Source organism: Myotis daubentonii, chromosome 1 (genome assembly GCF_963259705.1).
Source record: "Myotis daubentonii chromosome 1, mMyoDau2.1, whole genome shotgun sequence".
Lineage (NCBI taxonomy): Eukaryota > Metazoa > Chordata > Mammalia > Chiroptera > Vespertilionidae > Myotis > Myotis daubentonii.
In genome coordinates, this window is record NC_081840.1 from 96759146 (window position 1) to 96785585 (window position 26440).

General features: G+C 39.4%; 1 protein-coding gene across 1 annotated transcript in view; it reads left to right on the top strand.

Moving 5' to 3' along the window:
• Window positions 1-26440, top strand: part of ODAD2 (outer dynein arm docking complex subunit 2) — a 219169-nt gene that overhangs the window by 152625 nt on the left and 40104 nt on the right. The window contains 2 exon segments of the mRNA XM_059680935.1: window positions 5521-5709; window positions 6941-7162. Coding sequence (XP_059536918.1) covers window positions 5521-5709; window positions 6941-7162 — 411 coding nt within the window.

The following is a 26440-nucleotide window of genomic DNA, read 5'->3' on the forward strand; positions in this document are numbered from 1 at the left end:
TGAGACCTAAAGGCAATTCCGTTTCCCTGGCTCTTGGGGCATTCTCTAAGCCTTCCCTCTGCAGGTTCCGGCGTTGTCTTAGGCATGTGAATTTTGTAGTGGTTAGTAGTTTGTCTCAACCTGCTTGTATTTTGGGGTTGGTAGAAACTCCTTGTCACCTTGTATTGTTGTATACATTGTCCCTTTTTGTTTTTGTTTTGCTATACTAGTTGCTTTTTAGGGAGATTAAAGTACTATACCACCATAACAAAGAGTGAATGAAATCTTATTTGGGACAGCATGGGTGGACCTAGAAGGTATTATGAAAAGTGAAATAAATCAGTCAGAGAAAGACAAATACTATATGATTTCACTCATCTGTGGAATCTAAACAACAAAACAAATGAGCAAACAAAATAGAAGCAGACTCATAGATGAAGAGGACAGATGGTTGCCAGAGGGGAGGAAGTTTGGGGGGACAGGCGAAAAAGGTGAAGGGACTAAGAGGTACAAATTGGTAGTTACAGAATAGTTGTGGGGATGTAAAACACAGCAAAGGGAATATAATCAATAATATTTTAATAATTACGTATGGTGCCTGGTGGGTGCTTGAAATGTCAGGGTGATCAATTTATAAGAATATATGATTGTCTAGCCACTATTCAGTACACCTGAAACTAATAGAAAATAATATTGAATGTTAACTGTAGTTTTTAAAAATAAAAAAGCTATGCCACCATTATCTTTCCAGAATTTCTCTAGTTTTCTTGAGAAACATATTGTTCAGTAATTCCATAATTGACAAATGTATTAGATTACTGACACATAACATCTCTTAGAAAAGGTGAGCTTTTAGGCTACACTTTTAAAGTTCCCTGAAATTCTAAGAGTCATTGTTTTTGCTTTTGAATTTACATGTGCATCAACTTCATTTAGACCAACTATGAGGTTAGAATTCACATAATCATAATATTGTAGAGTGGCTTTGGGATTAGACATATCTGGATTCAAATCTTCTGCCAATTATCATTTTTCTTTTTACAATAAATTGGATTAAATTACATTCTTCTGATGTGATTGCATTCTAATATGTAGAAGTGTAAAAAGGTGACAATGTAGAAAACAGTTGAAAGTATATTAATTTATTTTGCATTACAAAAAATGTACTGTGGAATTTTAGAAAAAAATTGCAATTAAATAATTGTATTAATATATTATAATTTGGAAGTGTGTCCTATCAAAAATTGTATTTAAATTTGACATTGAGAACAAGGTCAACAATATTGCTGACATCATTTCCCATAGTAATTGGGAGAAACAACAGGTTGTGGGAAAAGATTCTTTGCCCTTACACTTGGGAAGATCCTGACTTGGTTCTTCCTTTACCATTTCCTGGAAGCTTAGGTTTTTTGTTGTACCCGCAGTGAAAGTTTCCTTTTATATCTGCAAATTTGTATATAATCAAATTCAGTGAATGTTAATTGAGCATATGTACTTACTACCAGAAACTGGAATAGGTACTGGATATACAACAGTAAATAAGAGAGGGTTTCTACACTCCTGAAACTTAGAGTTCAAGGTAAAAGCAAACAATCAAGCCACTAGTGCATAGACTGGTAAGTGCTAGTATAATATAGAAGAATCAGGTAGGAACAGCTTAACCCAGACTTGAGGTTCAGGAAAGACTTCCTGAAGAAAATGGTACCTTAGTAGCTGAAGCTGTGTAGGAATTCCAAAGCTAATGGGAGAGTAGCCAAAAAGGGCATGTGCAAAGTATGGAGACATGTGCAAGAAGCACATTTGAGGACATGAATGCACAAGCAGTGTTCCCAATGCAAGCTGAGGTTCAGGCTCACCAGGAGAGTTTTTAGAAATCCAGATGTTTTTTATGGGCCCCACCCCAGACTTAATAAATTACATTCTTTGGGAATGAGTGCCAGGTTTCTGGTTATTAATTCCTGTGGGGAGCCACTGGCAGAGGGTGTGTGAGGGGCATTGGAGAAGGGGAATCAAGGCAGGTAAAGCAAGGCAGGGAAGCCTGGGGCACACTATGAAGGGCTGGGAAGCTATGTGTGGGCTGGAGTTTTATCCTTAGGGCAGTGGGGAGCTGTGGAAAGATCAGACAGCTATGGGATGAGATGATCAGATTTATGATGTAGAAAGATCACTAAGTTTACAAAAACATGGCCCCAGTGTTTATGAAGGACACAATCCAGTTTATGAGGTTCAGCATCTTTGAACCTCAGTTTTAAAATGTGAAATGGAAATAATATCTACTTAGCATGTTTATTTTGAGATTGAGCTGAGATAATTTATGTAAAGTGCCTGATATATATTTAGAACTCAAAAGATATTAATTTCTATAATTTGAGAAATAATTAGTGCACATTACACAGCCACCATCATACATCAGAGGAAGTGGATTTCTGTTCAACCATTTGTTTTCAGGTTCCTCTGCAAAATTCTTTTTCTCTGCCCACACCTAGAACACTGGGTCAGTGCCACTTCTCTCTCACTCTTCACTCTTTCACATTCTTAACTTCAGTTACAATCTTTAAGCGGATGACTTCCAAGTCTACAGATCCAGCCATGGTTTTCTTTCCTGAGCTCCAGCCCCATATATCCACTTGACTCTTGGATGTCTCCACGTAAATACTTTTGGGCACCTGATCCAAATTAGATGTTTGTCCACCAACTATCACCCTTCCCTGCTCCAGAAAACAAAATAAAACCCTGCCTGTCCAACATTAGCACCACTAGGTCAACCCAGAAATGTGGGAATCATCATTGAACCACTGTATCTTCTCTAATCAGTCCTTACAAATCCTCACCCTTTTCTCCAGGCTTAGACCTTTACCTTCATCTAAACCAGGGGTGGGAAACCTTTTTCTGCCAAGAGCCATTTGGATATTTGAAACATCATTCACAGGCCATAGAAAATTATCAACTTAAAAACTGGCCTGCTATACTTAGTCAAACATTCAATTAACTCACCCCTATGCCTTGGCAGGGCCAGACCAAAGGATTTCCCAGGCCTGAAATGGCCCGTGGGCCAGACGTTCCCTACCCCTGATCTAAACTATTCCTACCTTTTACCTGAATCAGTGAAACAGTCTCTGAGTTCCCAGCACCACTCTTCGCCCCTCCTAGCAATCCCGAGAGAGCTTCCAAGAAACAAAATTGATAAAATCCCCTCCCACCTCACACTCCTCCACAGGTAAACCTCTTTACTGGCTTTCCCATGCTCAGAAAAGGAGCTCCAAACTCTCTAACAAGGCCTATAAGACCTGTCAAGATCCCACCTCTTAAGTCTCATCCCTTCCATTCTTTCTTTCCTATTTTATGCTCTTACCATTGTGAACTAGAGAAAAGTCATCTCTCTCACTCTTAGATCTATATTTCATGATGATTCCTCCATCCAGAATCCCCCTTGGGTGTCAGGCTTTAGCTTAAGAAACGTCTTCTTGGGAGGCAGTCCTCAAATCTTCACACCAGTCGAGATTCCCTTGTTAGATGTATTTGCAGTCCCTTTACCTCTTCTCCCTTAGGGCTATTCATTAAACTTGTAATTTCTTAATGCCTGTGTTCCCCACAGATTGTAAGCAACATGATGGCAAAAGGGTATACATAGTCAATCCATATTATTCACAGATTTGAATTACTCAGGAATTCACCTACTTGCTGAACTTTTTGTGTGACTGCAAAATCAATATTCATGGCAGTTTCTTGGTCATTCGTGGAGAAATTTGAGTTGCCCAATATGCATGTTCTCAGCTGAGGTCAAACAAGATGATGCTCTGCCATCTTGTTTCAGCTTTCATAGTAAGCATCCATTTTGTAGTCTACTTAGTGTCACATTTTTTTTATGACTTTACTATTTTAAATGGCCCACAAGAATAGTTCTAAATTACTCTCTAGTGTTTCTAAGCATAGGAAGGCTGTCATGTGCATTACAGAGAAAATATGTGTGCTAGATAAGCTTTTTATTCAAACATAGGCTATAGTGTGTTTCAGTGTCAATGAATTAAGTCAAACCTCTGTCCATCACCATTTATCAGCACTTATACCCTCCTTAACTCCCCCGCCCCCCCACCCCTCCTCCTGGCAATCACCATACTGTTTTCTGTGTCTATGAGGTTTTTTTTGTGTGTTTTTTTGTTTTTTTTGCTCAATCCCTCCACACAAATGAGCACCCCCCAATTGCTGTCAGCCTGCTCCCTATGAATCTGTCGTCTCTATTTTGCTTGTTAGTTCACTTTGTTCAATACAGTGTACAGATGATGTGTTGTACAATTGTGCACCTGAAACCTGTATAATTTTGTTAACCAGTGTCACCCTGATAAATTCAATAAAAAGGAAAAAAAATATGAAATATGCCTTTAAAGAGAAACACAGAGACTGGCAGGAACCTAACGCTGTATTTCCCTTAGGAGCACTGGTTCAGTATTCACTAATTCCACTTTGTGGTGATTTCAAAGAACATAACTATTGCAAATTATAAGATTCAACTGTATTTTGTTAACATCTAACTCATATGAGTTGTTCAATAAATATTCGTTGAAACTAATTTATGTGTATGTATGTTTATATACACATAATTTATATATAAATACATAGAAATTAGGTATAATATAGAAATAAATTAAACTGAATTTGTTTTTTAATGGCATGGGTGTACTTCACAGCTTTATCATTACTTTTTGCTTTAAAAAATGCTAAATATTAGTTTATTATTGACTAGAGGCCCAGTACATGAATTCATGCATGGGTGGGGTCCCTTGGCCTGGCTGGTGATCGGGACCAATTGGGGCTGACTGGCAGGGGGGTGGGTAGGGGCCACAGGAGGTTGACCAGCTGGGGAAGGGAGGTTGGCTGGCCAGGGGGAGGGGCTACAGGAGGTTGGCCAGCTACGGGGAGGGGCTATGGGAGGTTGGCCAGTGAGGGAAAGGGACCACAGGAGGTTGGCCAGCCATGGGAGGTTGACTGTGGGAGCACACTGACCACCAGGAGGAAGCTCCTGCATTGAGCATCTGCCCCCTGGTGGTCAGTGTGCATCATAGCGACTAGTTGACTGGTTGTTCTGGTCATTTGTTTGCAATGGTCACTTAGGCTTTTATATATAGAGATTAGAGGCCTGGTGCATGAAATTCATGTATGGGGGGGTCCCTCAGCCCAGCCTGCACCCTCTCCAATCTGGGACCCCTCAGACATCCCTCTTGCAATCCAGGACCACTGACTCCTAACCACTCACCTGCCTGAATGCCTAATGCTCCCAACTGCCCTCCCCTGGCAGCCTGGTTGCCCCCAACGGCCCTCCCCTGCCAGCCTGGCTGCCCCTAACCCCCTGCCAGCCTGGTCTCGCCCCTAACTGCTCTCCCCTGCCAGCCTGGTCTCGCCCCCTAACTGCCTCTGCCTCGGCCCCCACTACCATGGCTTTGTTCAGAAGGAAATCAGATGTCTGGAAGATGGCCAGTTGACCAAGTCTAATTAGCATGTTACCCTTTTATTAGTATATATATCTTTATTTTTTTTATTTTCTAGGATGCTGGAGAAATGGTTCGTTCCTTTGTTGGTGGTTTGGAACTTGTTGTCAATTTACTGAAATCAGATAATAAAGAAGTTTTGGCAAGTGTATGTGCTGCTATTACCAATATAGCAAAAGATCAAGAAAATTTAGCTGTCATTACAGATCATGGAGTTGTCCCTTTATTGTCCAAACTAGCCAATACAGTAAGTAACATCTTTTTATTTTAAGTGCATATTGTCATAAGATGTCATGGTATAGAGGCAAAAGCAATGTGCTTTATGGTCAGACACCTGGGTTTAATATCCATCACTTATTAGGTATGAGATTTGGGTTAATTCATTTAATTTCTGAGACTAATACAGTGTTAAAATCCTTGTAAAATAAAGGCTGTTGTCACTGGCAAGTAAAATGGTAACAAATGTATTCTTGTAGAAATAGGAACTATCATTTTTACATCATTATTAATATACCTAAGATAATCATTCATGCTAACTTTAGAAATTAAATGTGCCTCCCCCAGCTTAGCAAGCTTGGATCAGTCTCATTCTTGAGCTAGCAGACTTTGGCAGTCACTGTACTAGTTATTCAGAGCTGTGTCAGATAGAATAAACAGCCTTGAGAGGTAATGACTTCACCATGACCAGAAGTATTTGAGCATAGCTTGGACTACCACTTGGCAGAAAAGTCATGGAGATGAAATTCAATCATTGGAAAGATGCTGGGTCTAGAGGGCCTAATACTGAGTTCCTAAAATTATCCACCAGATTCAGGTAAGGACACCGAGTTGTTGCTTGAACAAGCAAACATTAAAATCAATAAAAAGAAAACTGTATCCTTATTCAGTTATATTATACCTACACAATTAATTAGACATTGAATATAATGGCATAAAGAATACAGAAAGGAAATGGCAGACTCAAAATACGTCATTGTATGCTACACTGTCTTCTCCCTCTTGGGATCCAAGGTATATTACTGATGAAGCAGTATTCCTAGGGTGATAAAGTATAATTAACCCACTTATCCCAGTTAAGCGAAATGCTCTCTTGAGAATGTCCTATATTCTTTAATTATATTTATTACTAAACCACTTGTGGATCTGTAATTCTGTGTTGAGAATATTTACTCAAAAGGAAATTGAGCCTGGAGTAAATAATAATAATAATAATATCAGGCAAATACCAGTAACTAATACCAGGTGAGCAGGGAGGATCACTTTTGAGTTCACTGAGAATGTTCAGTTCATAAAATGAGAATTTAGGATTGAAACTGGTCCATTGGTGACCCACCAAAATACGAGTTCCCTTCAAGACAGCACCTGAGTATCTAGCTAGCTGTTCTCTCCTGAATCATTGGCATCTTAGTGGGTAATAAACATTTAGTGCATAAACATGATCTCACGGGATCATACCACCATTCATTTCCTTTATGCAGAATAACGATAAACTCAGGCGTCATCTAGCAGAAGCCATTTCATGCTGCTGTATGTGGGGCAGAAACAGAGTGGCCTTTGGTGAAAACAAGGCAGTGGCTCCATTGGTGCGTTACCTGAAGTCGAATGACGCCAATGTGCATCGAGCAACAGCTCAGGCCTTGTACCAACTCTCAGAAGATGCCGATAACTGCATCACCATGCATGAGAATGGCGCAGTCAAGGTACAGTTGGTTGGCTTTGTGGTTTCATACAAGTTAGGCAAATGTAGTCTGAAAAGAAACTTAAGTAACATTAAGGTTTTACCGAAGGGGGTATTTGGACAAACAAAACTGTCTCCTTGTTGGATCATAGCTGCTGTTGAATATCATGGACTATGCTCCAGAAGAGTTGCATGGAGAATTTTCTAATCAAATATAAAATGTACTCAGTAAAATAAATAATCATCCTGTAATTTGAACTTTATTAAAGAAAATATACAGTGTATGAACCATCAGTGGCATTCATAATTGTATTTAATATGTTACTTATTTAACACTTAAATAATGAAATATAGGCACCAACTAAATGGCAATGGAGCTGACTGAAATGGCAACCAGTCTGCAGTTTGACAGTCTGAACCATAATGGAAAAGGACAATTCAAAGACATGCTTCTTTCAAAAATATATCTGGGTTTCAAATTCTCTTTTGCCTTTAACCAATATGCAAGTAGGAGAGTTTCTGCACATAGATTGTAATGTATCTATGTTACATAGAAAATGCCTAGAGCTTCTGACTGGAATCTTTTGATGACACTAAATATAAAAATACTTGAGTTCATGAACAGCTTACATGTATGAAGAAAAATTGATTTTAAGTATTAGTTCTTTTCTATAGCTTGTTTCCTTATACAATATACTATTTATTATCTCAATTGGAGGCTATGACAACTTATTTAAATTTTGAATTGCATGCCCAAAGTGGCCTTAATCTTTCAAACAAGAGTTAATAAAATTTCCAGTTAATCATATCTGGTCAAGTTTACACATGCCAAACATGAAACATCTTAGGAGGATTAGACTCTTACAATAACAATTGATAATTTTTGAAGAAATTATTTTAATTTATCCTTCAAATATATTGTAGTTTAACATGATGGTAATTTTTCTAATATTAACCCCAATTTACATATAAGTATGTCAAAATTTCCAGTATATGTCTGACCATATAGCACATAAGTCAAATTAGTTTGTTCAAGCAAAAAACTGGCATAAAAAGCCCCTTTTAAACTAAGTACCAATTTTTCAAAGTAAATTATTACTAATTCCAAGTTGCAAACAAGTTATAAATGCTCTCACTTTTATATGATAATGGCCTTCATTATCACTTTAAAAATAAAGACATTTCTAGTTTAAAAATTACTGTATGCATTCAATTCTCTTTTTTTCTTTATTGATTAAGGTATTACATATGTGTCCTTATTCCCTCATTGCTTCCTTCCCCCCCTCCCCTGCTCATGCCCTCACCCCACTGGTGTCTGTGTCCATTGGTTAGGCTTATATGCATGCATACAAGTCTCTTGGTTAATCTCATCCCCTCACTCCCATCCTACCCTGCCTTCCCTCTGAGGTTTGACAGTCTGATTGATGCTTCTCTGTCTCTGGATCTGTTTTTGTTCATCAGTTTATGTTGTTCATTATATAGTCCACAAATGAGTGAGATCATGTGATATTTATCTTTCTCTGACTGGTTTATTTTGCTTAGCATAGTGCACTCCAGTTCCATCCATGCTGTTGCAAATGGTAAGAATTCCTTCTTTTTTACAGCAGCGTAGTATTCCATCATGTAGATGTACCACTAGTTTTAATCCACTCATCTGCTGATGGGCACTTAGGCTGTTTCCAAATCTTAGCTATGGTAAATTGTGCTGCTATGAACATATATGCTTTCTGATTGGTGTTTCTAGTTTCTTGGGATATATTCCTAGAAGTGGAACCACTGGGTCAAATGGGAGTTTAGTTTTTTGAGGAAACTCTATACTGTTCACCACAGTGACTGCACCAGTCTGCATTCCCACCAGCAGTGAAGGAGGGTTCCTTTTTCCACATCCTCTCCAGCACTTGTCGTTTGTGGATTTGTTGATGATAGCCATTCTGACAGGTGTGTGATGGTACCTCATTGTTGTTTTGATTTGCATGTCTCAGATGATTAGTGACTTTGAGCATGTTTTCATATGTCTCTTGGCCATCCTTATGTCCTCTTTCAAAAAGTATCTAATTAGGTCCATTGCCTTTTTTTGATTGGATTGTCCTTTGTTAAGTTGTATGAGTTCCCTGTAAATGTTGGAAATTAAACCCTTATCGGAGATAATATTGGCAAATATGTTCTCACATACAGTGAGCTTTCTTGTTTTATTGTGTTGTGTGTGTTTTTATGTTTTTTTTGCTGTGCAGAAGTTTTTTTATTTTGATGTAGTCCCATTTGTTTATTTTATCTTTAATTTCTATTGCCCTAGGAGCTTTATCGGTGAAGATATTGCTTCAGCATATGTCTGATATTTTGCTGCCTGTGGATTCCTCTAATATTTTTCTGGTTTCCCGTCTTACGTTTAAGTCCTTTATCCATTTTGAGTTTATTTTTGTGTATGGTGTAAGTTGGTCGTCTAGTTTCATTTTTTTGCATGTAGCTATCCAATTTTCCCAACACCATTTATTGAAGAGACTGTCTTGACTTCATTGTATGCTGTTGCCTTATTTGTCAAATATTAATTGAGCGTAGTGGTTTCGGTTTATTTCTGGGTTCTCTGTTCTATTCCATTGGTCTATATGTCTGTTGTTGTGCCAGTACCAGGCAGTTTTGAGAACAGTGGCTTTGTAATACAGCTGATATCTGGTATTGAAATCCCTCCTACTTTGTTGTTCTTTCTCAAGATTGCTGCAGCTACTCGGGGTCTTTTTTTGTCCCAGATGAATTTTTAGAGAGTTCATTCTAGGTCTGTGAAATCGGTATTTTAATGGGGAGTGCATTGAATCTATAGATTGCTTTGGGTAGTATGGACATTTTGATGATGTTGATTCTACCAATCCATGAACATGGTATATTCTTCCATCTGTTTATGTCTTCCTCTATCTCTTTTTTCAGTGTCCTATAGTTTTCAGAGTACAGGTCTGTTACCTCCTTAGTTAAGTTTATTCCTAGGTATCTTAATTTTTTTGGTACAATGGTAAATGGAATTTTTTTTAAATCTCTCTTTCTGTAAGTTCACTATTGGTGTATAAAAATGCCATAGATTTCTGGGCATTAATTTTGTATCCTGCTACATTGCCAAATTGATTTATTAAGTCTAATAATTTTTTAAATTAAATCTTTATTGTTCAGATTATTACAGTTGTTCTTTTTTCACCCCCATTGCTTCCCTCCAACTGGTTCCCACCCCACCCTCTGACCTTACCCGCCCCCCACTGTCCTCATCCATAGGTGTACAATTTTCGTCCAGTCTCTTCCCGCATCCCCCACACCCCTTTCCCCCTGAGAATTGTCAGTCCATTCCCTTTCTATGCCCCTGATCCTATTATATTCACCAGTTTATTCTGTTCATCAGATTATTTATTCACTTGATTTTTAAATTCACTTGATAAATATGTATTTGTTGTTCATAATTTTTATCTTTACCTTTTTCTTCTTCTTCCTCTTCTTAAAGGATACCTTTCAGCATTTCATATAATACTGGTTTGGTGGTGATGAACTCCTTTAACCTTTTCTTATCTGTGAAGGTCTTTATCTGACCTTCAATTCTCAATGATAGCTTTGCTGGATAAAGTAATCTTGGTTGTAGGTTCTTGGTATTCATCACTTTGAATATTTTTGCCACTCCCTTCTGGCCTGCATAGTTTCTGTTGAGAAGTCAGCTGACAGTCGTATGGGTACTCCTTTGTAGGTAACTGACTGTTTTTCTCTTGCTGCTTTTAAGATTCTCTCTTTGTCTTTTACTCTTGGCATTTTAATTATGATGTGTCTTGGTGTGGTCCTCTTTGGATTCCTTTTGTTTGGGGTTCTCTCTGCATCCGGGACTTGTAAGTCTATTTCTTTCACCAAGTAGGGGTATTTTTCTGTCATTACTTCTTCAAATAGGTTTTCAATATCTTTCTCTCTCTCTTCTTCTGGCACCCCTATAATTCGGATGTTGGTACGTTTGAAGTTGTCCCTGAGGCTCCTTACGTTATCTTCATATTTTGGGATTTTTTTTTTCTTTTTGCTTTTCTGGTTGGGTGTTTTTTGCTTCTTCATATTTTAAATCTTTGACTTGATACTTGCGATCCTCTAGTCTGCTGTTGGATCTCTGTATAATATTCTTTATTTCAGTCAGTGTATGCTTAATTTCTAGTTGGTCCTTTTTCATATCCTTGAGGGTCTCACTAGATTTATTGAGGGTCTCACTAAATTTATTGGTGGTTTCTAGAAAATTCATGAAAAACCTTAAAACCGTGGTTTTGAACTCTATATCCAGTAGTTTGCTTTACTCCATTTCTGTCATTTGTGACCTGTTTCTTTGTCTCTGCATTTTTTATGCTTCCCTGTGTTGGTAGAGTGGCTTTCTATGCTAGATGTCCTATAGGGCCCAGTGGCTCAGCCTTTCCAATTACCTGAGGTGGACACTCTTGGTGCACCCCTTTGTGGGCTTTGTCCACAGTCTTGTTGTAGTTAAGCCTTGATTGTAGTTGGTATCACTGGGAGGAATTGACCTCCAGGCCAATTGGCTGTGAGGATCAGCTGTGTCTATGGTGGGAGAATTTCTGTGCTGGAGACACCCTTCTGGGACAAGACTTGCTTCAGTGGGGCTTTGGTGCTCAACTGAGTCTGCCCCCTGAGTGTGCCCTTATGGATCTGAGGAGTTGTAATCTGGATGGTCCCACTCTGACCACTGGGTACACTGGCTCTTGGATCTCTAAGGAGGTGATAATTTAGCCTCTGCCTGAGGCTACCCAGCAGGAGCGGAGAGATCTGCAGATTCCTCTTCCTTGTTTGGGGTTTGGAGTTGCCCAGATGAGGCCCAGCTGTAAAGCAATGAAAGCTGCTGTGGGGCCTTGGGCCTTCTTTTGGATGTTCTGGGTCTCTCTGATCCAGCTGCAGTTTGTTTGGTAATTTCAGATTGCAAAGGGCCAGGGCATTCATATGCAAAAACCTCTGCACACAGCTTGCATGGGGCGGGTTCTCAGGGAGTCAACAGGGTGGAGCAAACAGCTATGGCAGATCCTTAGCCCTGCCCTAAGAGGACCCGGGTCTCAGTGTCCTGCAGTAATTGCTGCAAGCACCTCTGAGAGAAAGCCGCCCTTGAGTTCCGCCCGATGCCAGACAGTCCAGTTTCTCCCCATATGAGTCTGGGTCCCCAGAGACTTGCCCGGAACTGGAGTACAGAGCTGTCGGGAGCTTGTGTCTCTGTCCTGATTGAAAAAGCACCACGTCCTCAGTTGCCAGCCCTTTCTGCACATGCCTCCGTACCTCTGCACTTTACTTCCGCACCTCCTCTGAGTCTCAGTGTGCTTTTCTCTTTTCTTCTAGTTGTAGAATTTCCACTCAGCCAGCCTTCCTGTGGTTCTGGATGATGTCCATTTTGTCTTTTAGTTGTATTTTTGAAGTTGTTATGTGAGGCAGCAATTTCAGGTGTTTACCTATGCCGCCATCTTGGTTTCTTCTAAGTTTAATAATTTTTTTATGGAGTCTTTAGGGTTTTCTATGTAAACTATGTCATCTGTGAATAATGACAGTTTTACATCTTCTTTTCCAATTTGGATACCTTCTATTTCTTCTTCTTGTCTAATGACTATGGCTAACACTTCCAGTACTATGTTGAACAGGAGTGGTGAAAGTGGGCATCCCTGTCTCGTTCCTGTTCTTAGGTGAAATGGTTTTAGTTTTTGGTCATTGAGTATGATGTTGGCTGTAGATTTGTCATATAAGGCTTTTATCATGTTGAGGTATGATCCCTCTATTCCCACTTTGCTGAAGGTTTTTATCAAGAAATGGTGTTGGATTTTTTCCAAATGCTTTTTCTGTATCAATTGATATGACTATGTGATTTTAATCTCTAAATTTGTTTGTGTGATGTATCACATTTATTGATTTGCAGATATTGTACCATCTTTGCATCCCTGGGATAAATCCCACTTGGTCATGGTGTATGATCTTTCTAATGTACTCCTGGATCCTATTTGCTAGAATTTTGTTGAGTATTTTGGCATCTATGTTCATGAGGGATATTGGCCTGTAATTCCCCTTCTTTGTATTATCTTTATCTCGTTTTTGTATTAGGGTAATGCTAGCTTCATAGAAAGAGCTTGGAAGTGTTCCTTCCTCTTGAATTTTTTGGAATAGTCTGAGGAGGATTGGTTTTAGTTCTTCTTTGAATGTTTGGTAAAATTCTGCTGTGAAGCCATCTGGTCCAGGGCTTTTGTTTGCTGTAAGCTTGTTGATGACTGCTTCAATTTCCTCCATAGTTATCAGCCTATTGAAATTTTTAGATTCTTCCTGATTGAGTTTTGGAAGGTTTTATTTTTTTAGGAATATGTCCATTTCCTCTAGGTTATCGAGTTTGTAGGAATAGAATTGTTCATAGTATTTTTTACAACCCTTTGTATTTCTGTGGGGTCTGTTGTTATTTCACGTCTTTCATTTCTGATTTTGTTTATTTGGGTCCTCTCTCTTTGCTTCTTGGTGAGCCTGACTAGAGGTTCATTAATATTGTTCATCTTTTCAAAGAACCAGCTCTTAGTTTCTTTTTCTTCCCCTCCCCCCATTTATTGATTAAGATATTACAAATGTGTCTTTATCCCCCCAATGTCCTCTCATTCCCCCAATCCTGCCCTCACCCTCACCCCCTGTTGTCCACATCTATTGCTTATGCTTATATGCATGCATACACCAGCTCTTAGTTTCATTGATCTTTTGTATTGTCTTTTTAGTCTCTATGCTATTTATTTCTGCTCTCATCTTTATTATTACCTTCCTTCTGCTCACTCTGGGCTTTTCTTGTTGCTCTCTTTCTAATTCTTTAAGTTGTAGAGTTAGATAATTTATTACCATTTTTTCTTATTTTTTGAGGTAGGCCTGTAATGCTTTGAACTTCCCTCTCAGGACTGCTTTCACTATGTCCCATAGATTTTGGATTGTTTTGTTTTCATGGTCATTTGTTTCCAGGATGTTTTTAAATTCTTCTTTGATCTCTTTGGTAACCCAATCATTGTTTAATAGCATGCTATTCGGCTTCCAAGTGTTTGAATTTTTTTATTGTTTTGATTGTAGTTTATTTCTAATATTATGCCATTGTGATCTGAGAAGATCTTTGATATGATTTCAATCTTCTTGAATTTGGAGAGACTTTGTCTGTGACCCAATATGTGGTCTATCTTTGAAAATGTCCCATGTACACTTGAAAAGAATGTATATTCTATGGCTTTGGTGCGAAATGTTCTGAAGATGTCAATTAAGTCCATATGATATAGTGCAGCAGTTCTCAACCTGTGGGTCGCGACCCTTTCGGGGTCAAACCACCCTTTCACAGGGGTCACCTAAGACCATCAGAAAACACATATATAATCACATATTGTTTTTGTGATTAATCACTATGCTTTAATTATGTTCAATTTGTAACAATGAAAATACATCCTGCATATCAGATATTTACATTACGATTCATAACAGTAGCAAAATTACAATTATGAAGTAGCAATGAAAATAATTTTATGGTTGGGGGTCTCCACAACATGAGGAACTGATTTAAAGGGTCGCAGCATTAGGAAGGTTAAGAACCACTGATCTAGTGAGTCATTTAGGATTGCTGTTTCTTTGCTGATTTTTTTTGTCTAGAGGCTAGAGGATTTATCCAGTGATGTCAGTGGGGTATTAAAGTCCTCTTCTATGATGGTATAGTTGTTGATCTCTCCCCTGATATCTTGCATTCAATTCTTGAATAGGATATGCACAACCTAATATAAGTATACAGTTTGAAAAAATGAAGCTATAAAATTTAGTTTGGTAAAGTATCTGACATATAACACATGCTTAGACAATTGCGAGTTACTTTTAAAAAGAGAATATCTCAGAAAAGTTTTAAATGTAATAAGGTTTGCATGTTCCCATTCAATTGACATATATGCCAGGTGTATGTGCGACTCTCGGTTATTTCTTCTAATGCAAGTCAGTAGATAGTCTAAATCATTTATGAATTGTAGTCTGCTACGAAAAATGTTGAAACTGTGTTCAGACACAGCTTATATGTATTAGAAAAAGAAAAAGAATGATTAGGGTGAGGGGCAGGAAACAGAAAAGCAAAGAAAGGGTTTGTTATGCTCCAGACCCTTTTCTGGGTCATTTTGTGGTGTCTTGAAGGCCTTTCTGTCTGTACTATTTGCATTCCTAACTGCCTGCTATTTCTACTGGAGGATAACTGTAAATAAAAGGACTTTTTTTTTTCTTTTTTACTGTTACTTAGTGGAGGCAGGCCCTACAATGGGCTCTCCCTCTTGGGGTCATGGGAAAAACATAAGGACCTGTGTTTCCCTTTTCTGGTTTTCTTTTTTTTTTAAATATATTTTATTGATTTTTTACAGAGAGGAAGGGAGAGGGATAGAGAGTTAGAAACATCGATGAGAGAGAAACATCGACCAGCTGCATCCTGCACACCTCCCACTGGGGATGTGCCTGCAACCAAGGTACATGCCCTTGACCGGAATCGAACCCGGTACCTCTCAGTCCACAGGCTGATGCTCTATCCACTGAGCCAAACCAGTTTGGCTCTGGTTTTCTTTAAGGTAGAAAAAAATAATGTGGCATACTGGGTTTAGGTAGAAAAAATGAGATTTGGTAGTTGCTTGGATCTGCAGAATAAAGGAAAAGGTTGAATCAAAAATGACTCCAGATTATGGGCTAGACAAAGAGAAAGATTTTTTAGCCAAGATAATGCAAGAAAATAGCACAGTAGGGTCGTTAAAATACCTGCAGTGAATGTGTCACATTTCTGACACCAAATGCATATACACTTTATCCATTATTTTGGCAAATCCCTGTCTGTTTTTATTCCTGATTGCTACTGAACCTTTCTAGTCAAATGCTTATGGTGTTATTTCCCAGGTCTGCAAACATTCCTGCTGCAGCTGCTCATGAGCAATGTTGACAGGCTCTTTGACAATTACCAGACTCGTCTTATCGCCCTGTTCATAAGTAATTTATTCCAGAGGTTGCTTCCTTCATTGTTCAATTTCCTCAACAGCAGTGGTGATGTCATGCAATGTATCGGTCTCATGCCAACTTATGTTTATTCTATCATAACAGTGAAGCAGCATTGAGGGTCTGGAATAGCTTGAGTTCAGTTTCTAATGTGTTCAATTTAAATGGTCAGTTTGAGTTTTTGGTCAGAGCAGTGCTCTCCAGTAAGAATGTATTAAATTTTGTAGTAGCCAAAATTTAAGATAAAAAGAAACAGGTGAAATTCATTTTAGTAATGTATTTCATTTAACCCAATATATCAAAAATATTATCTCAACATATAGTTGATATGAAAAATATGAATATTTTGCTTTTTGTGTCTATATTAAGTCTTCAAAGAGTGTGTTTTATAATACATCTCAATTTGGAGCATCCATATTTCAAGTTCTCACCATTGACTAGTGGTTTTTTTATTGGACAGCAAAAACCCAGGGACAAGAGAGGGGGCAATTCAGGAAGTATCAGTGAAGAGGTATGAAGCCACGAGTGAGGGTGGATAAGATGTTTTTGGCACAGAGTTTAGAGAAGCCTGGGAAATCTCAAAATTTTTACTCACAGAGCATGTAAATTAGGAAGAAGAGCTGTCAGAGTAAACTCAGAAAGTTCCTAGGTTAACCAGGTGTTCTAGAAAGGAAGAGTGAGTTTCCAAAGGTTTTGTGTTCAAAAGCTGCTAGGCAGTCAACAAGGATTTCCTGACTCAGTTATGTTGAAAAATAATCCTTGTGTTTGAGCCTTGGCTAGTGAGAATCTCTTCTCGATGAAGTAACAAATCCCCTGCTCTAGCAAATACAATGTGAAAGTAATAATTCCGTCCTTATTTCCTTTTTGATTATACACAGACCTCCTCAAAAGTATCAGCACAGGGTCTTGTATCACTACAAAACCTTGTGAGTGTGAAAGCAGAGCTATTGGTAACTTTATTGAAAATATGAGAAGTCTAGGAGAGGTATCAAAGTTATTTGCTAATCATAACAAAACTGTAACAGAGGAAAGTAATATTGGAGGGGAAGAAGTTGCAAGAAAAACTGAGCAAGACAAACCCTGTCCTAAGACCAAAAAAAAAAAATGTGGTCAAATAGAAAGATGATGAGCACCTATAGAAGACATTAAGCTCCCTTCCCCATGGTGACACTGGATTTGTTTTTGCAAATGTCTGTACTGTAACAAATGAAAGCTATGTTATGGCCTATAACTTTCTGAAAGGCAGGAAATTTAAGAAACTGCAGAAAATATAATCAGAAGTGGGTTCAGGAGTGGCAGAGTGAGGGGAGAGCATTTCCATTTGGGTAGAACTGAAATGGTTGCGTTGGCTGCCTCACTGGGGATTTGCCTGCAACCAAGGTACATGCCCTTGACCGGAATCGAACCTGGGACCCTTGAGTCCGCAGGCCGATGCTCTATCCACTGAGCCAAACCGGTTAGGGCAATTAATTCCCTTTTTATGTGCATGAATTTCGTACACTGGGCTACTAGTACTTAATATACATCTAAATCAATTTTGTAGAAAATCTTAAAACTATCAAATTTGAATGGCTAATGCAGGCAATCACGGAAGGAATATTTCAGTATTGTTTGATTCCTTTTTCTAAGTGTTTATGTTAGAGTCTATTCCTTATCCAACACTCCTCACACTTTACCTCAGGTAGGAGTCATGTGGGAATCTTGTTAAAATTCAGATTCTGAGCCAGTAGGTCTAGTGTCAGGACTGAGATTCTGCATTTCTCACAAACACTGAGGTGCTGTGCTGCCTTCTGTCTGCAATCACACTGACTGCTAGCAAGTCCTTAGCCCTGGGGAACCTGAGAACAAGGAAAGGCCTTAGCCCACTTGCCTCCAGGCCACAAGCAGCTTTCTCCCATTTACAAGCATTGGCTGTTTTTCTGCTGACAGGAAATAGCAGTTAGGAAGCACTGTTCTAGGAGACATAGAGTACATTCTTTCAAAGGCAATAAAATGAATTGCATTGGCTTACAGCTTTGAAGATAGTATTTTAGATAGGACATTTGTCTCTGGGCATGCTGGCTCTGCCTCACTACAGTGAATTCACCTTGCTTCTGCTAAGTTGCCACCACCCCACTCCCAGCAACATAAACGTCCCTCCCCTTCTTAAAAGCTAAAGGGGAGTAAAGATGAGAGAGAGAGTTGCATGTAAGTGTACCAAAAGAACTAGATAATAATGAAAGTCCCATCTTTTTCATTTATTCAGCTTCCTAGGTGGCAGATACTATTCTAAAAGCACATTTATACATGGTGTTTCATTGAATCTTTTCCATTATCCAATGAGATGGGTATTATTATCTTCATTTTGCAGATAAAGAAACTGAGTTTCATAGAGATTAAGTAACTTGTCCTAGGTCACCCAGATCACAAGGTAAGGACCCAAGAAATCTAGTTTCAGGGTCTGTTCTCTCAACTCCCATTGCCGGGTAAACCTGAAGTGCCCCGAGACACAAGTGTGTGGATGTCATGGGTGTTTAAGGATACGTTTGAAGGACTACACCTGGTTGATAAACTACTTTAGGAGGAACTTTAGCTGTTGGGGAAGGCACAAAGGAGTATGGGACTTGGTGGAGAACATACCTTTTTATATAGAACTAGGGGCCCGGTGCACGAAATTCATGCACTGGGTGTGTGTGTGGGGGGGGGGGAGTGTCCCTCAGCCCAGCCTGCCCCCTCTCACATACCGGGAGCCCTCAGGCATTGACCCCCATCACCCTCCAATCGCAGGATCGGCCCCTTGCCCAGGCCTGACGCCTCTGACAGAGGTGTCAGGCCTGGGCAGGGGACAATCATTTCCCCCCATCACTGGTTCTGCGCCCAGCCCAGGCCTGATGCCTCTGGCCCAGGCGTCAGGCCTGGTCAGGGGACCTCCAGACCCCTCCGATTGCTGGCTCTGTCCCTTGCCCAGGCCTGATGCCTCGGCCAGAGGCGTAGACCCCCATCACCCTCTGATCGCCTGATCGGCCCCTTGCCCAGGCCTGACGCCTCTGCCAGAGGTGTCAGGCTTGGACAGGGGACCCCTATCTCCCCCCGATCACTGGCTCTGACCCCCGCCCAGGCCTGAGGCCTCTGGCCCAGGAATCATGCCTGAGCAGGGGACCCCCATCTCCCTCTGATCGCTTGCTCCACCCCCCGCCCAAGCCTAACGCCTCTGACCCAGGCTTCAGGCCTGGGCAAGGGGACCATCATATCCCCCCAACCCCCGGCTCCGCCCCCCCAGCTCTCCGCGGTTGCAGGCTCTGCCCCTGCCCAGGCCTGATGCCTCTGGCCTGGGTGTCCGGCCCGGGCAGCGGGGACCCGCAGCGGCAGTGGCCCCGCGATCGTGGGCTCCGCTTTAGGCCCAGGCAAGGGACCCCTAGCTCCTGGGACTGCCAGCTTCGACCGTGCCCAGCTCCCATCGCTGGCTCCACCCCTACTTCCTGCTATCACTGGCCAGGGCGGCAAAGGCGCCTGATTCTCCGATCATGGCTGGGGGGCAGGGCAAAGGTGGCCCCAGGGCCACCTTTGCCCTGCCCCCCAGCTCTTAGCTTCCCCCTGGGTTTCCGATCATTGTCAGTGACAGGAGGCTTCTCCCTGCTTTCCCTTTCGCCTCCCTGCATTGTGCCTACATATGCAAATTAGCCGCCATCTTGTTGGCAGTTAACTGCCAATCTTAGTTGGCAGTTAATTTGCATATAGCCCTTATTAGCCAATGAAAACGGTAGTGCCGTACGCCAATTACCATTTTTCTCTTTTATTAGTGCAGATGGTTCCTGTCCTTGTTGTTACAGCCTCCCATCCTTTAAATGTGCTATTTCTCCCCTTAGTTTTCATGATTTTCTAACCTCTCTTACTGCCCTTGAAGCTTTTTCATAGACTTAACTTATGCCAATTAAATATTATTACTAATAATGGTTATAGAATATGAAGTTAAAGCCAAATGTTTTTGTGATTTTTTTTGAAAAAGAATTATTTATATTTCTATCATCACATAGACTTTAATAAGGGTAGCTATATTTCCCAAAGGCAAGTTTAGACACTTGTTATAGGTAAGTGGAACAGGTTGAAATTAAGTCCAAAGCTCATGTATTCAGGTTTTTTAGTTCTAACATTCTTAATTCTAAAAATGTCAAGTATATACACACACCCACACCCACAGAGAAAGCATAAAATACCACTAATATTAACTAAATTAACTAATATTAACCTTTATATATGATTTCATTTCCTAATGGCTTCAGCACACATTTTCTGTCTGCAAACCCTTCTCTCTTTATCCTTAGGTTAGATGCACCTGTTCCAAGATGCTTTCTCAGACTTTCTGGGCTAAAGTAGGTTATCCCCCTATTAATTCTTCATTCAGCACTATTTGTTTCCTTCATTGCATTCAGCACACTTGATAATTATTTTGTCCATTTACTTGTTTTTGATCAGGCCCTTCTTTTTTTATTTAAAAAAAAATCTTTATTGTTGAAAATATTATGTACGTCCCCCTCTTTCCCCCATTGACCCATTCTAGCCCACTCCTGCCCCCCACCCTAGGCCTTCACCACACTATTCACCATTGTCCATGTCCATGGGTTATCCTATATAATAAAAGCATAATATGCAAATCAACTGAACCATGAAACAACTGGTTGCTATGATGCACACCGACCACCAGGGGGCAGATGCTCAATGCAAGAGCTGCCCCCTGGTGGCAGTGTGCTCCCACAGGGGGAGTGCCGATCAGCCAGAAGCCAGGCTCACAGCTGGCGAGTGCACTGGCAGTGGTGGGAGCCACTCCCGCCTCCGCTGCAGGTGGGCGGTAAGGAGCGAGGGGTCCTGGACTGTGAGAGCCCCAGATGGCGAGAAGGATGTCTGACTACTGGCGGACATCCCCCGAGGGGTCCCGGACTGCAAGAGGGCACAGGCTGGGCTGAGGGGGACCCCTCCCCCCGCAGTGCATGAATCTCATGCACTGAGCCTCTAGTGTGTATGTATGTGTGTGTGTGTGTGTGTGTGTGTGTGTGTGTGTGTGTATGTATATATATATATATACACAAGTTCTTTGGTTGATCTCTGCGAGGGCTATGAGATTCTTGGTCCTACTCTCTCTTGAACTCTGGGAATGATGAATAGAAGGGCAAGTCCTGCCTGTGAGGAGAATTCATGTACCATATATTTATTCCATTCCCCTATTTTAAATTTCACCAAATAAATTGGAGTCACCCATTAAATAAATAATTAACAAATATTAGAATAGTGACCTGAGTTATGAGATACTTTTCTTAGACTAACAAATAGTTAATATAAATAGCTATATATATTTTATAGAATGTATATTATAGGACACTCTCTTTTTAAAATAGCAGCCAACCACTGAGTGTCTGCTGCTAGATTAGGTCCTTTATTCATTATCTTATTTAGTCTTCACAATAACCCTATGATGTAGGCATTACTGTCCCCATGTGAAAGATTGAGAAGCTTTAGCTCAACAGTATAAGAGATGTGTCCAAAATCCCATAGAGAGAATGCAGGATCCTTAAGGATGCAGAATATTGCAAGCAACACAAATAACTCAAAATATCTTAGGTGTCAAATAAGATAATGGATATTTGACAGATTTCATGGCCAAGAAAGTAGCAGAGTCTAAAGAAGATACAGACAAGGGAATCCAAGGTTTTTATCAGCTTTTCTTTAATCTGTCATCTCTCTGTGTCATTTTCATTTTATTCTTTCCCTGTGAGTTGGCTCTCTCTGTTTCTCCACATTTTCTCAGCTGTTTCTGCAAGATTTATTCCCCAGTCATCCAAGGAGACCAGATATTTTTCTCACTTTCAATTCGAGAAATCTTAGAGAATGGAATCTGATTGGCCCAGTTTGGGAAAAGTATTCACCCCTAGTCCAATCAACTGTGGACAAGAAAATAGTGTGATATTTTATAAAATGGCTTCCAAGGTTTAGAACTGATGGTACAAGGGCATTTAAGAGCATTCCTGGTGAGCTGAGAAGACACTGAACATGGTGCACACAAATGTGAAGAGCCATGATTTATAAAGAAATATAAATCAGGACCAACTGACATGAGAAATGTTTAGATCAGTTGGCATTCATTATCATGCTATTATTTAGTATGTTTTAGAGTTATATATACTTTTATTGTGAGTTATCATTCCAGATCTTTCAAAGATGTTCAGAGGGCCTTTTACCCAATACTTCTAAAATGTTGTGACTTGTTTGTTAAAAGTGTAAGTCCTTGCCCAAACTGGTTTGGCTCAGTGGATAGAGCGTCAGCCTGCGGACTGAAGTGTCCCAGGTTTGATTCCGGTCAAGAGCATGTACCTTGGTTGTGGGCACATCCCCAGTAGGGGGTGTGTAGGAGGCAGCTGATCAATGTTTCTCTCTCATCGATGTTTCTAACTCTCTATCCCTCTCCTTTCCTCTCTGTAAAAAATCAATAAAATATATTTTAAAAAATAAAATTAAAATTTTTTTTAAAAAAGTGTAAGTCCTTGCCAACAGCTTTGGCTCACTTTATTATTATTTTATTTTTATTAAATAACTTTTTAAATTTGTTTTATTTATTTTTTAAGTACAGTTTACATTCAATATTACTTTGTATTAGTTTCAGGTGTACAGCATAGTGGTTAGACAATCATACTTTACAAAGTATTTCCCCTGATATATCCAGTAATCACCTGGCAACATAATAGTTATTACAATGTTATTGACTATATTTCCTATGCTGTACTTTACATTCTGATGACTGTTTTGTAACTGCCAATCTATAAATCTGAATCCCTTCACCTTTTTCACTCAGCCCCGCAAATGCCTTTCCCTTTGGCAACCATCAGCCTGTTTTCTGTATCTGTGAGTCCGTTTCTGTTTTGTTTTTTCATTTATGTTGTTCTTTAGATTCCCACATATATGTGAAATCATATGGTATTTGTCTTTCTCTTGCTAACTTACTTTGCGTAGCATAATATACTCTAAGTCCATCTATGCTTTCACAAATGGTAAGATTTCATTCCTTTTTATGGCTGAGTAATATTCCATTGTATATATGTACCAGAGATTTTTTTTAATCCATTCATCTATTGATAGACACATGGGTTGCTTTCATAGCTTGGCTATTATAGATAACTAGTGGCCTGTTGCACCAAGATTCGCACTATAGGCCTTCCTTCCCCTGGCTGCAATCACTGATTTTCCTCCAGCACCTGGGATCCAAGCCTTTGGTCTGGCTGCAGCAGTGAGGCTTGGCTTCTCCACTCCGGCTGCTCCCAGTCTCTCCTCTTTTTTCTTTTCCAGCTCCTTAGCAGAGGCCAGGGCTGGCTTGAGCAGAGCCCAGGTCCCCCAGCCCCTCCTTGAGCAGAGTACAGGGCCAGTGGGAAGCTTGGCTTCCTCTGTTGCCAGGAGCAACCGAAGCCTCCATGCTCACTCCAGCTCCGTGGCCACCACCATCTTCAGTCATCTTCAGTCTTCACTCCGTGCCTGCGTATGCAAGTTAACCACCATCTTTGTCGGGTTAATTTGCATAGTCACTCTGATTGGCTGGTGGGTGTAGTGGAGTGGTGGAGTGACAGAGTGATGGTTAATTTGCATCTATCTCTTTTATTAGTATAGATGCTGCAGTCAACACAGGGGTGCACATATTCTTTTTAATTACTGTTTTGGGTTTCTTCATATATATACCCAGAGGTGGAATCACTGGGTCATAAGGCAGTTCCATTTTTAATTTTTTGAGGAAACTCCATACTGTTTTTCATAATGGCTGCACCAATCAGCAATCCTACCCAAAAGTGCACAGGGCTTCCCTTTTCCCACCAACATTAGTTGTTTGTTGATTTATTGATAATAGCCATTCTGATGGGTATGAGGTAATATCTCATTGTGGTTTTAATTTGCATTTATCCAATGATTAGTGATGTTAAGCATCTTTTCATATGTCTATTGGCCATTTGTATATACTCTTTGGAGAAGTGTCTATTCAAGTCCTTTGCCCATTTTTAAATTGGATTATTTGTTGTTGTTGTCGTTGGTTGCATTAATTTATATCGTTATAAATTTTTGATATTCACTTCTTATAAGATCTATCATTGGCGAATATGTTCTCCCATTCAGTGGGTTGTCTTTTCATTTTGTTGATGGTTTCCTTTGCTGTGCAAAAACTCTTTCATTTGATATAGTTTCATTTGTTTATTTTCACTTTTGTTTCCTTTACCAGGGAGATATATCAGAAAAAATATCAGTAGGAGAATGTTGAAGGTTTTACTGTCCATATTTTCTTCTAGGAGTTTTATGTTTTTAGATCTTACATTTAAGCCCATTTTGAGTGTATTCTTGTATATGGTATAAGAAAATGGTCTAGTTTCATTTTTTCCCCAATTTTCCCAACACCATTTATTGAATAGACTACCTTTACCCCATTGTATGTTCTTCCTTCCTTTATCAAATATTACTTGACCATACAGGTATGGGTTTATTTCTGGGCTCTCTATTCTGTCCCACAATTTACATGTTTGTTTTTATGCCAGTACCATGCTGTTTTGAGTACTATGGACTTGTAATATAGTTTGATATCAGATAGCATAATTTCTCAAACTTTGTTTTTCTTTCTCAAGATTGTCGTGGCTATTTGGGGACCTTTGTGGTTCCATATAAATTTTTAGATCATTTTTTTCTAGTTCTGCAAAATACATCACTGATATTTTCATAGGAATAGTATTGAATTATAGATTGCTTGGGGTAGTATGGACATTTTAACAACGTTAATTCTCCTATCCAGGATCACAGTCTATACTTCTATTTATTTGTATCTTCTTCAATTTCTTTCTTCAGTTTCTTATAATTTTCTAAGTACAGGTCTTTTACCTCCTTAGTTAAAAATATTACTAGGTATTTTATTTTTTGATGCAATTGTAAATGGGATTGTTTTCTTGTTTCCCTTTCTGATCATTATTGGCATATAAAAATGCAACCAATTTCTTGATATTTATTTTGTATCCTGCTACTTTACTGAATTTATCAGTTCCAGTAGGTTTTTTTGGTGAGATATTTAGAGCTCTCTATATACAGTATCATGTCATCCACAAATAATCACAGTTTTACTTTTTTCTTTCCAGTTTGGATGCCTTTTATTTCTTCTTCTTGTCTGATTGCTGTGGATAGGATTTCCAGTATTATGTTGAATGAGAGTAGACATCCTTGCCTTGTTCCAAATCTTAAGGGAAATGCTTTTAATTTTCCCCACTGAGTATGATGTTAGTTATGAGTTTGTCATATATATTTTTTAAATCTTTACTGTTGAAAGTATTACATATGTCCTCTTTTTTCTCTCATTGGCCCCCTTATAGCCGGCCCTGGCTCCAAGCGTCCACCACCCTATTGTCAGTGTCCATTGGTTATGCATATATGCATACAAGTTCTTTGGTTGAGATATGTTTCCTCTATTCCCACTTTCCTGAGAGTTTTTATCTTAAATGTATGGTGGATTTTGTGAAATGCTTTTCTGCATCTATTTATATGACCATATAATTTTATGCTTTATTTTGTTCATATGATGTATGACATTAATTAATTTGAAGATATTATACCAACCTTGCATCCCAGGAATAAATCACCCTTTATCATGGTCTATGATCTTTTTAATGTATTGCTAAATTTTTTTGCTAATATTTTGTCGAGGATTTTTGCCTATAATTTCTTTCTTTGTCAAGTCTATCTGATTTTGGAATTAGGATAATGGTGGCCTCATAAAGTGAGCTTGGGAGTCTTCCCTTCTCTTAATTTCTTTGAACTTGTTTGAGAAGTATAAGTGTTAGTTCTTTGAATGTTTGGTAAAATTCACCCGTGAAGCCATCTGGTACAAAACTTATGTTTGTTGGACTTTTTTATTACAGTTTCAGTTTAATTCATGGAAATTAGTGTGTTCAGATTGTCTATTTCTTCTTGATCCAGTTTTGGGAGATTTTATGTTTCTAGAAATTCATCTATTTCTTCTATATTGTCCAATTAGTCAACATATAGTTGTTTGTAGTGTTGTTGTATTATATGTTTTTGTTAATCCTCACCTGAGGATATATTTTCCATTGATTTTTGGAAAGAGAGGAAGGCAGGGAGGGAGCGAGAAAGAGAAAGGAAGAGAAACATCAATGTGAGAGACACAACGCTTAGTTGCCTTCTGCATGTGCCCTGACTGGGGCCTGCGATTGAACCCATAACCCTAGTATGTGCCCTTGACCAGAAATTGAACCCTCAACCCTTTCATGTGTGGGCCGACACCTTACCCACTGATCCA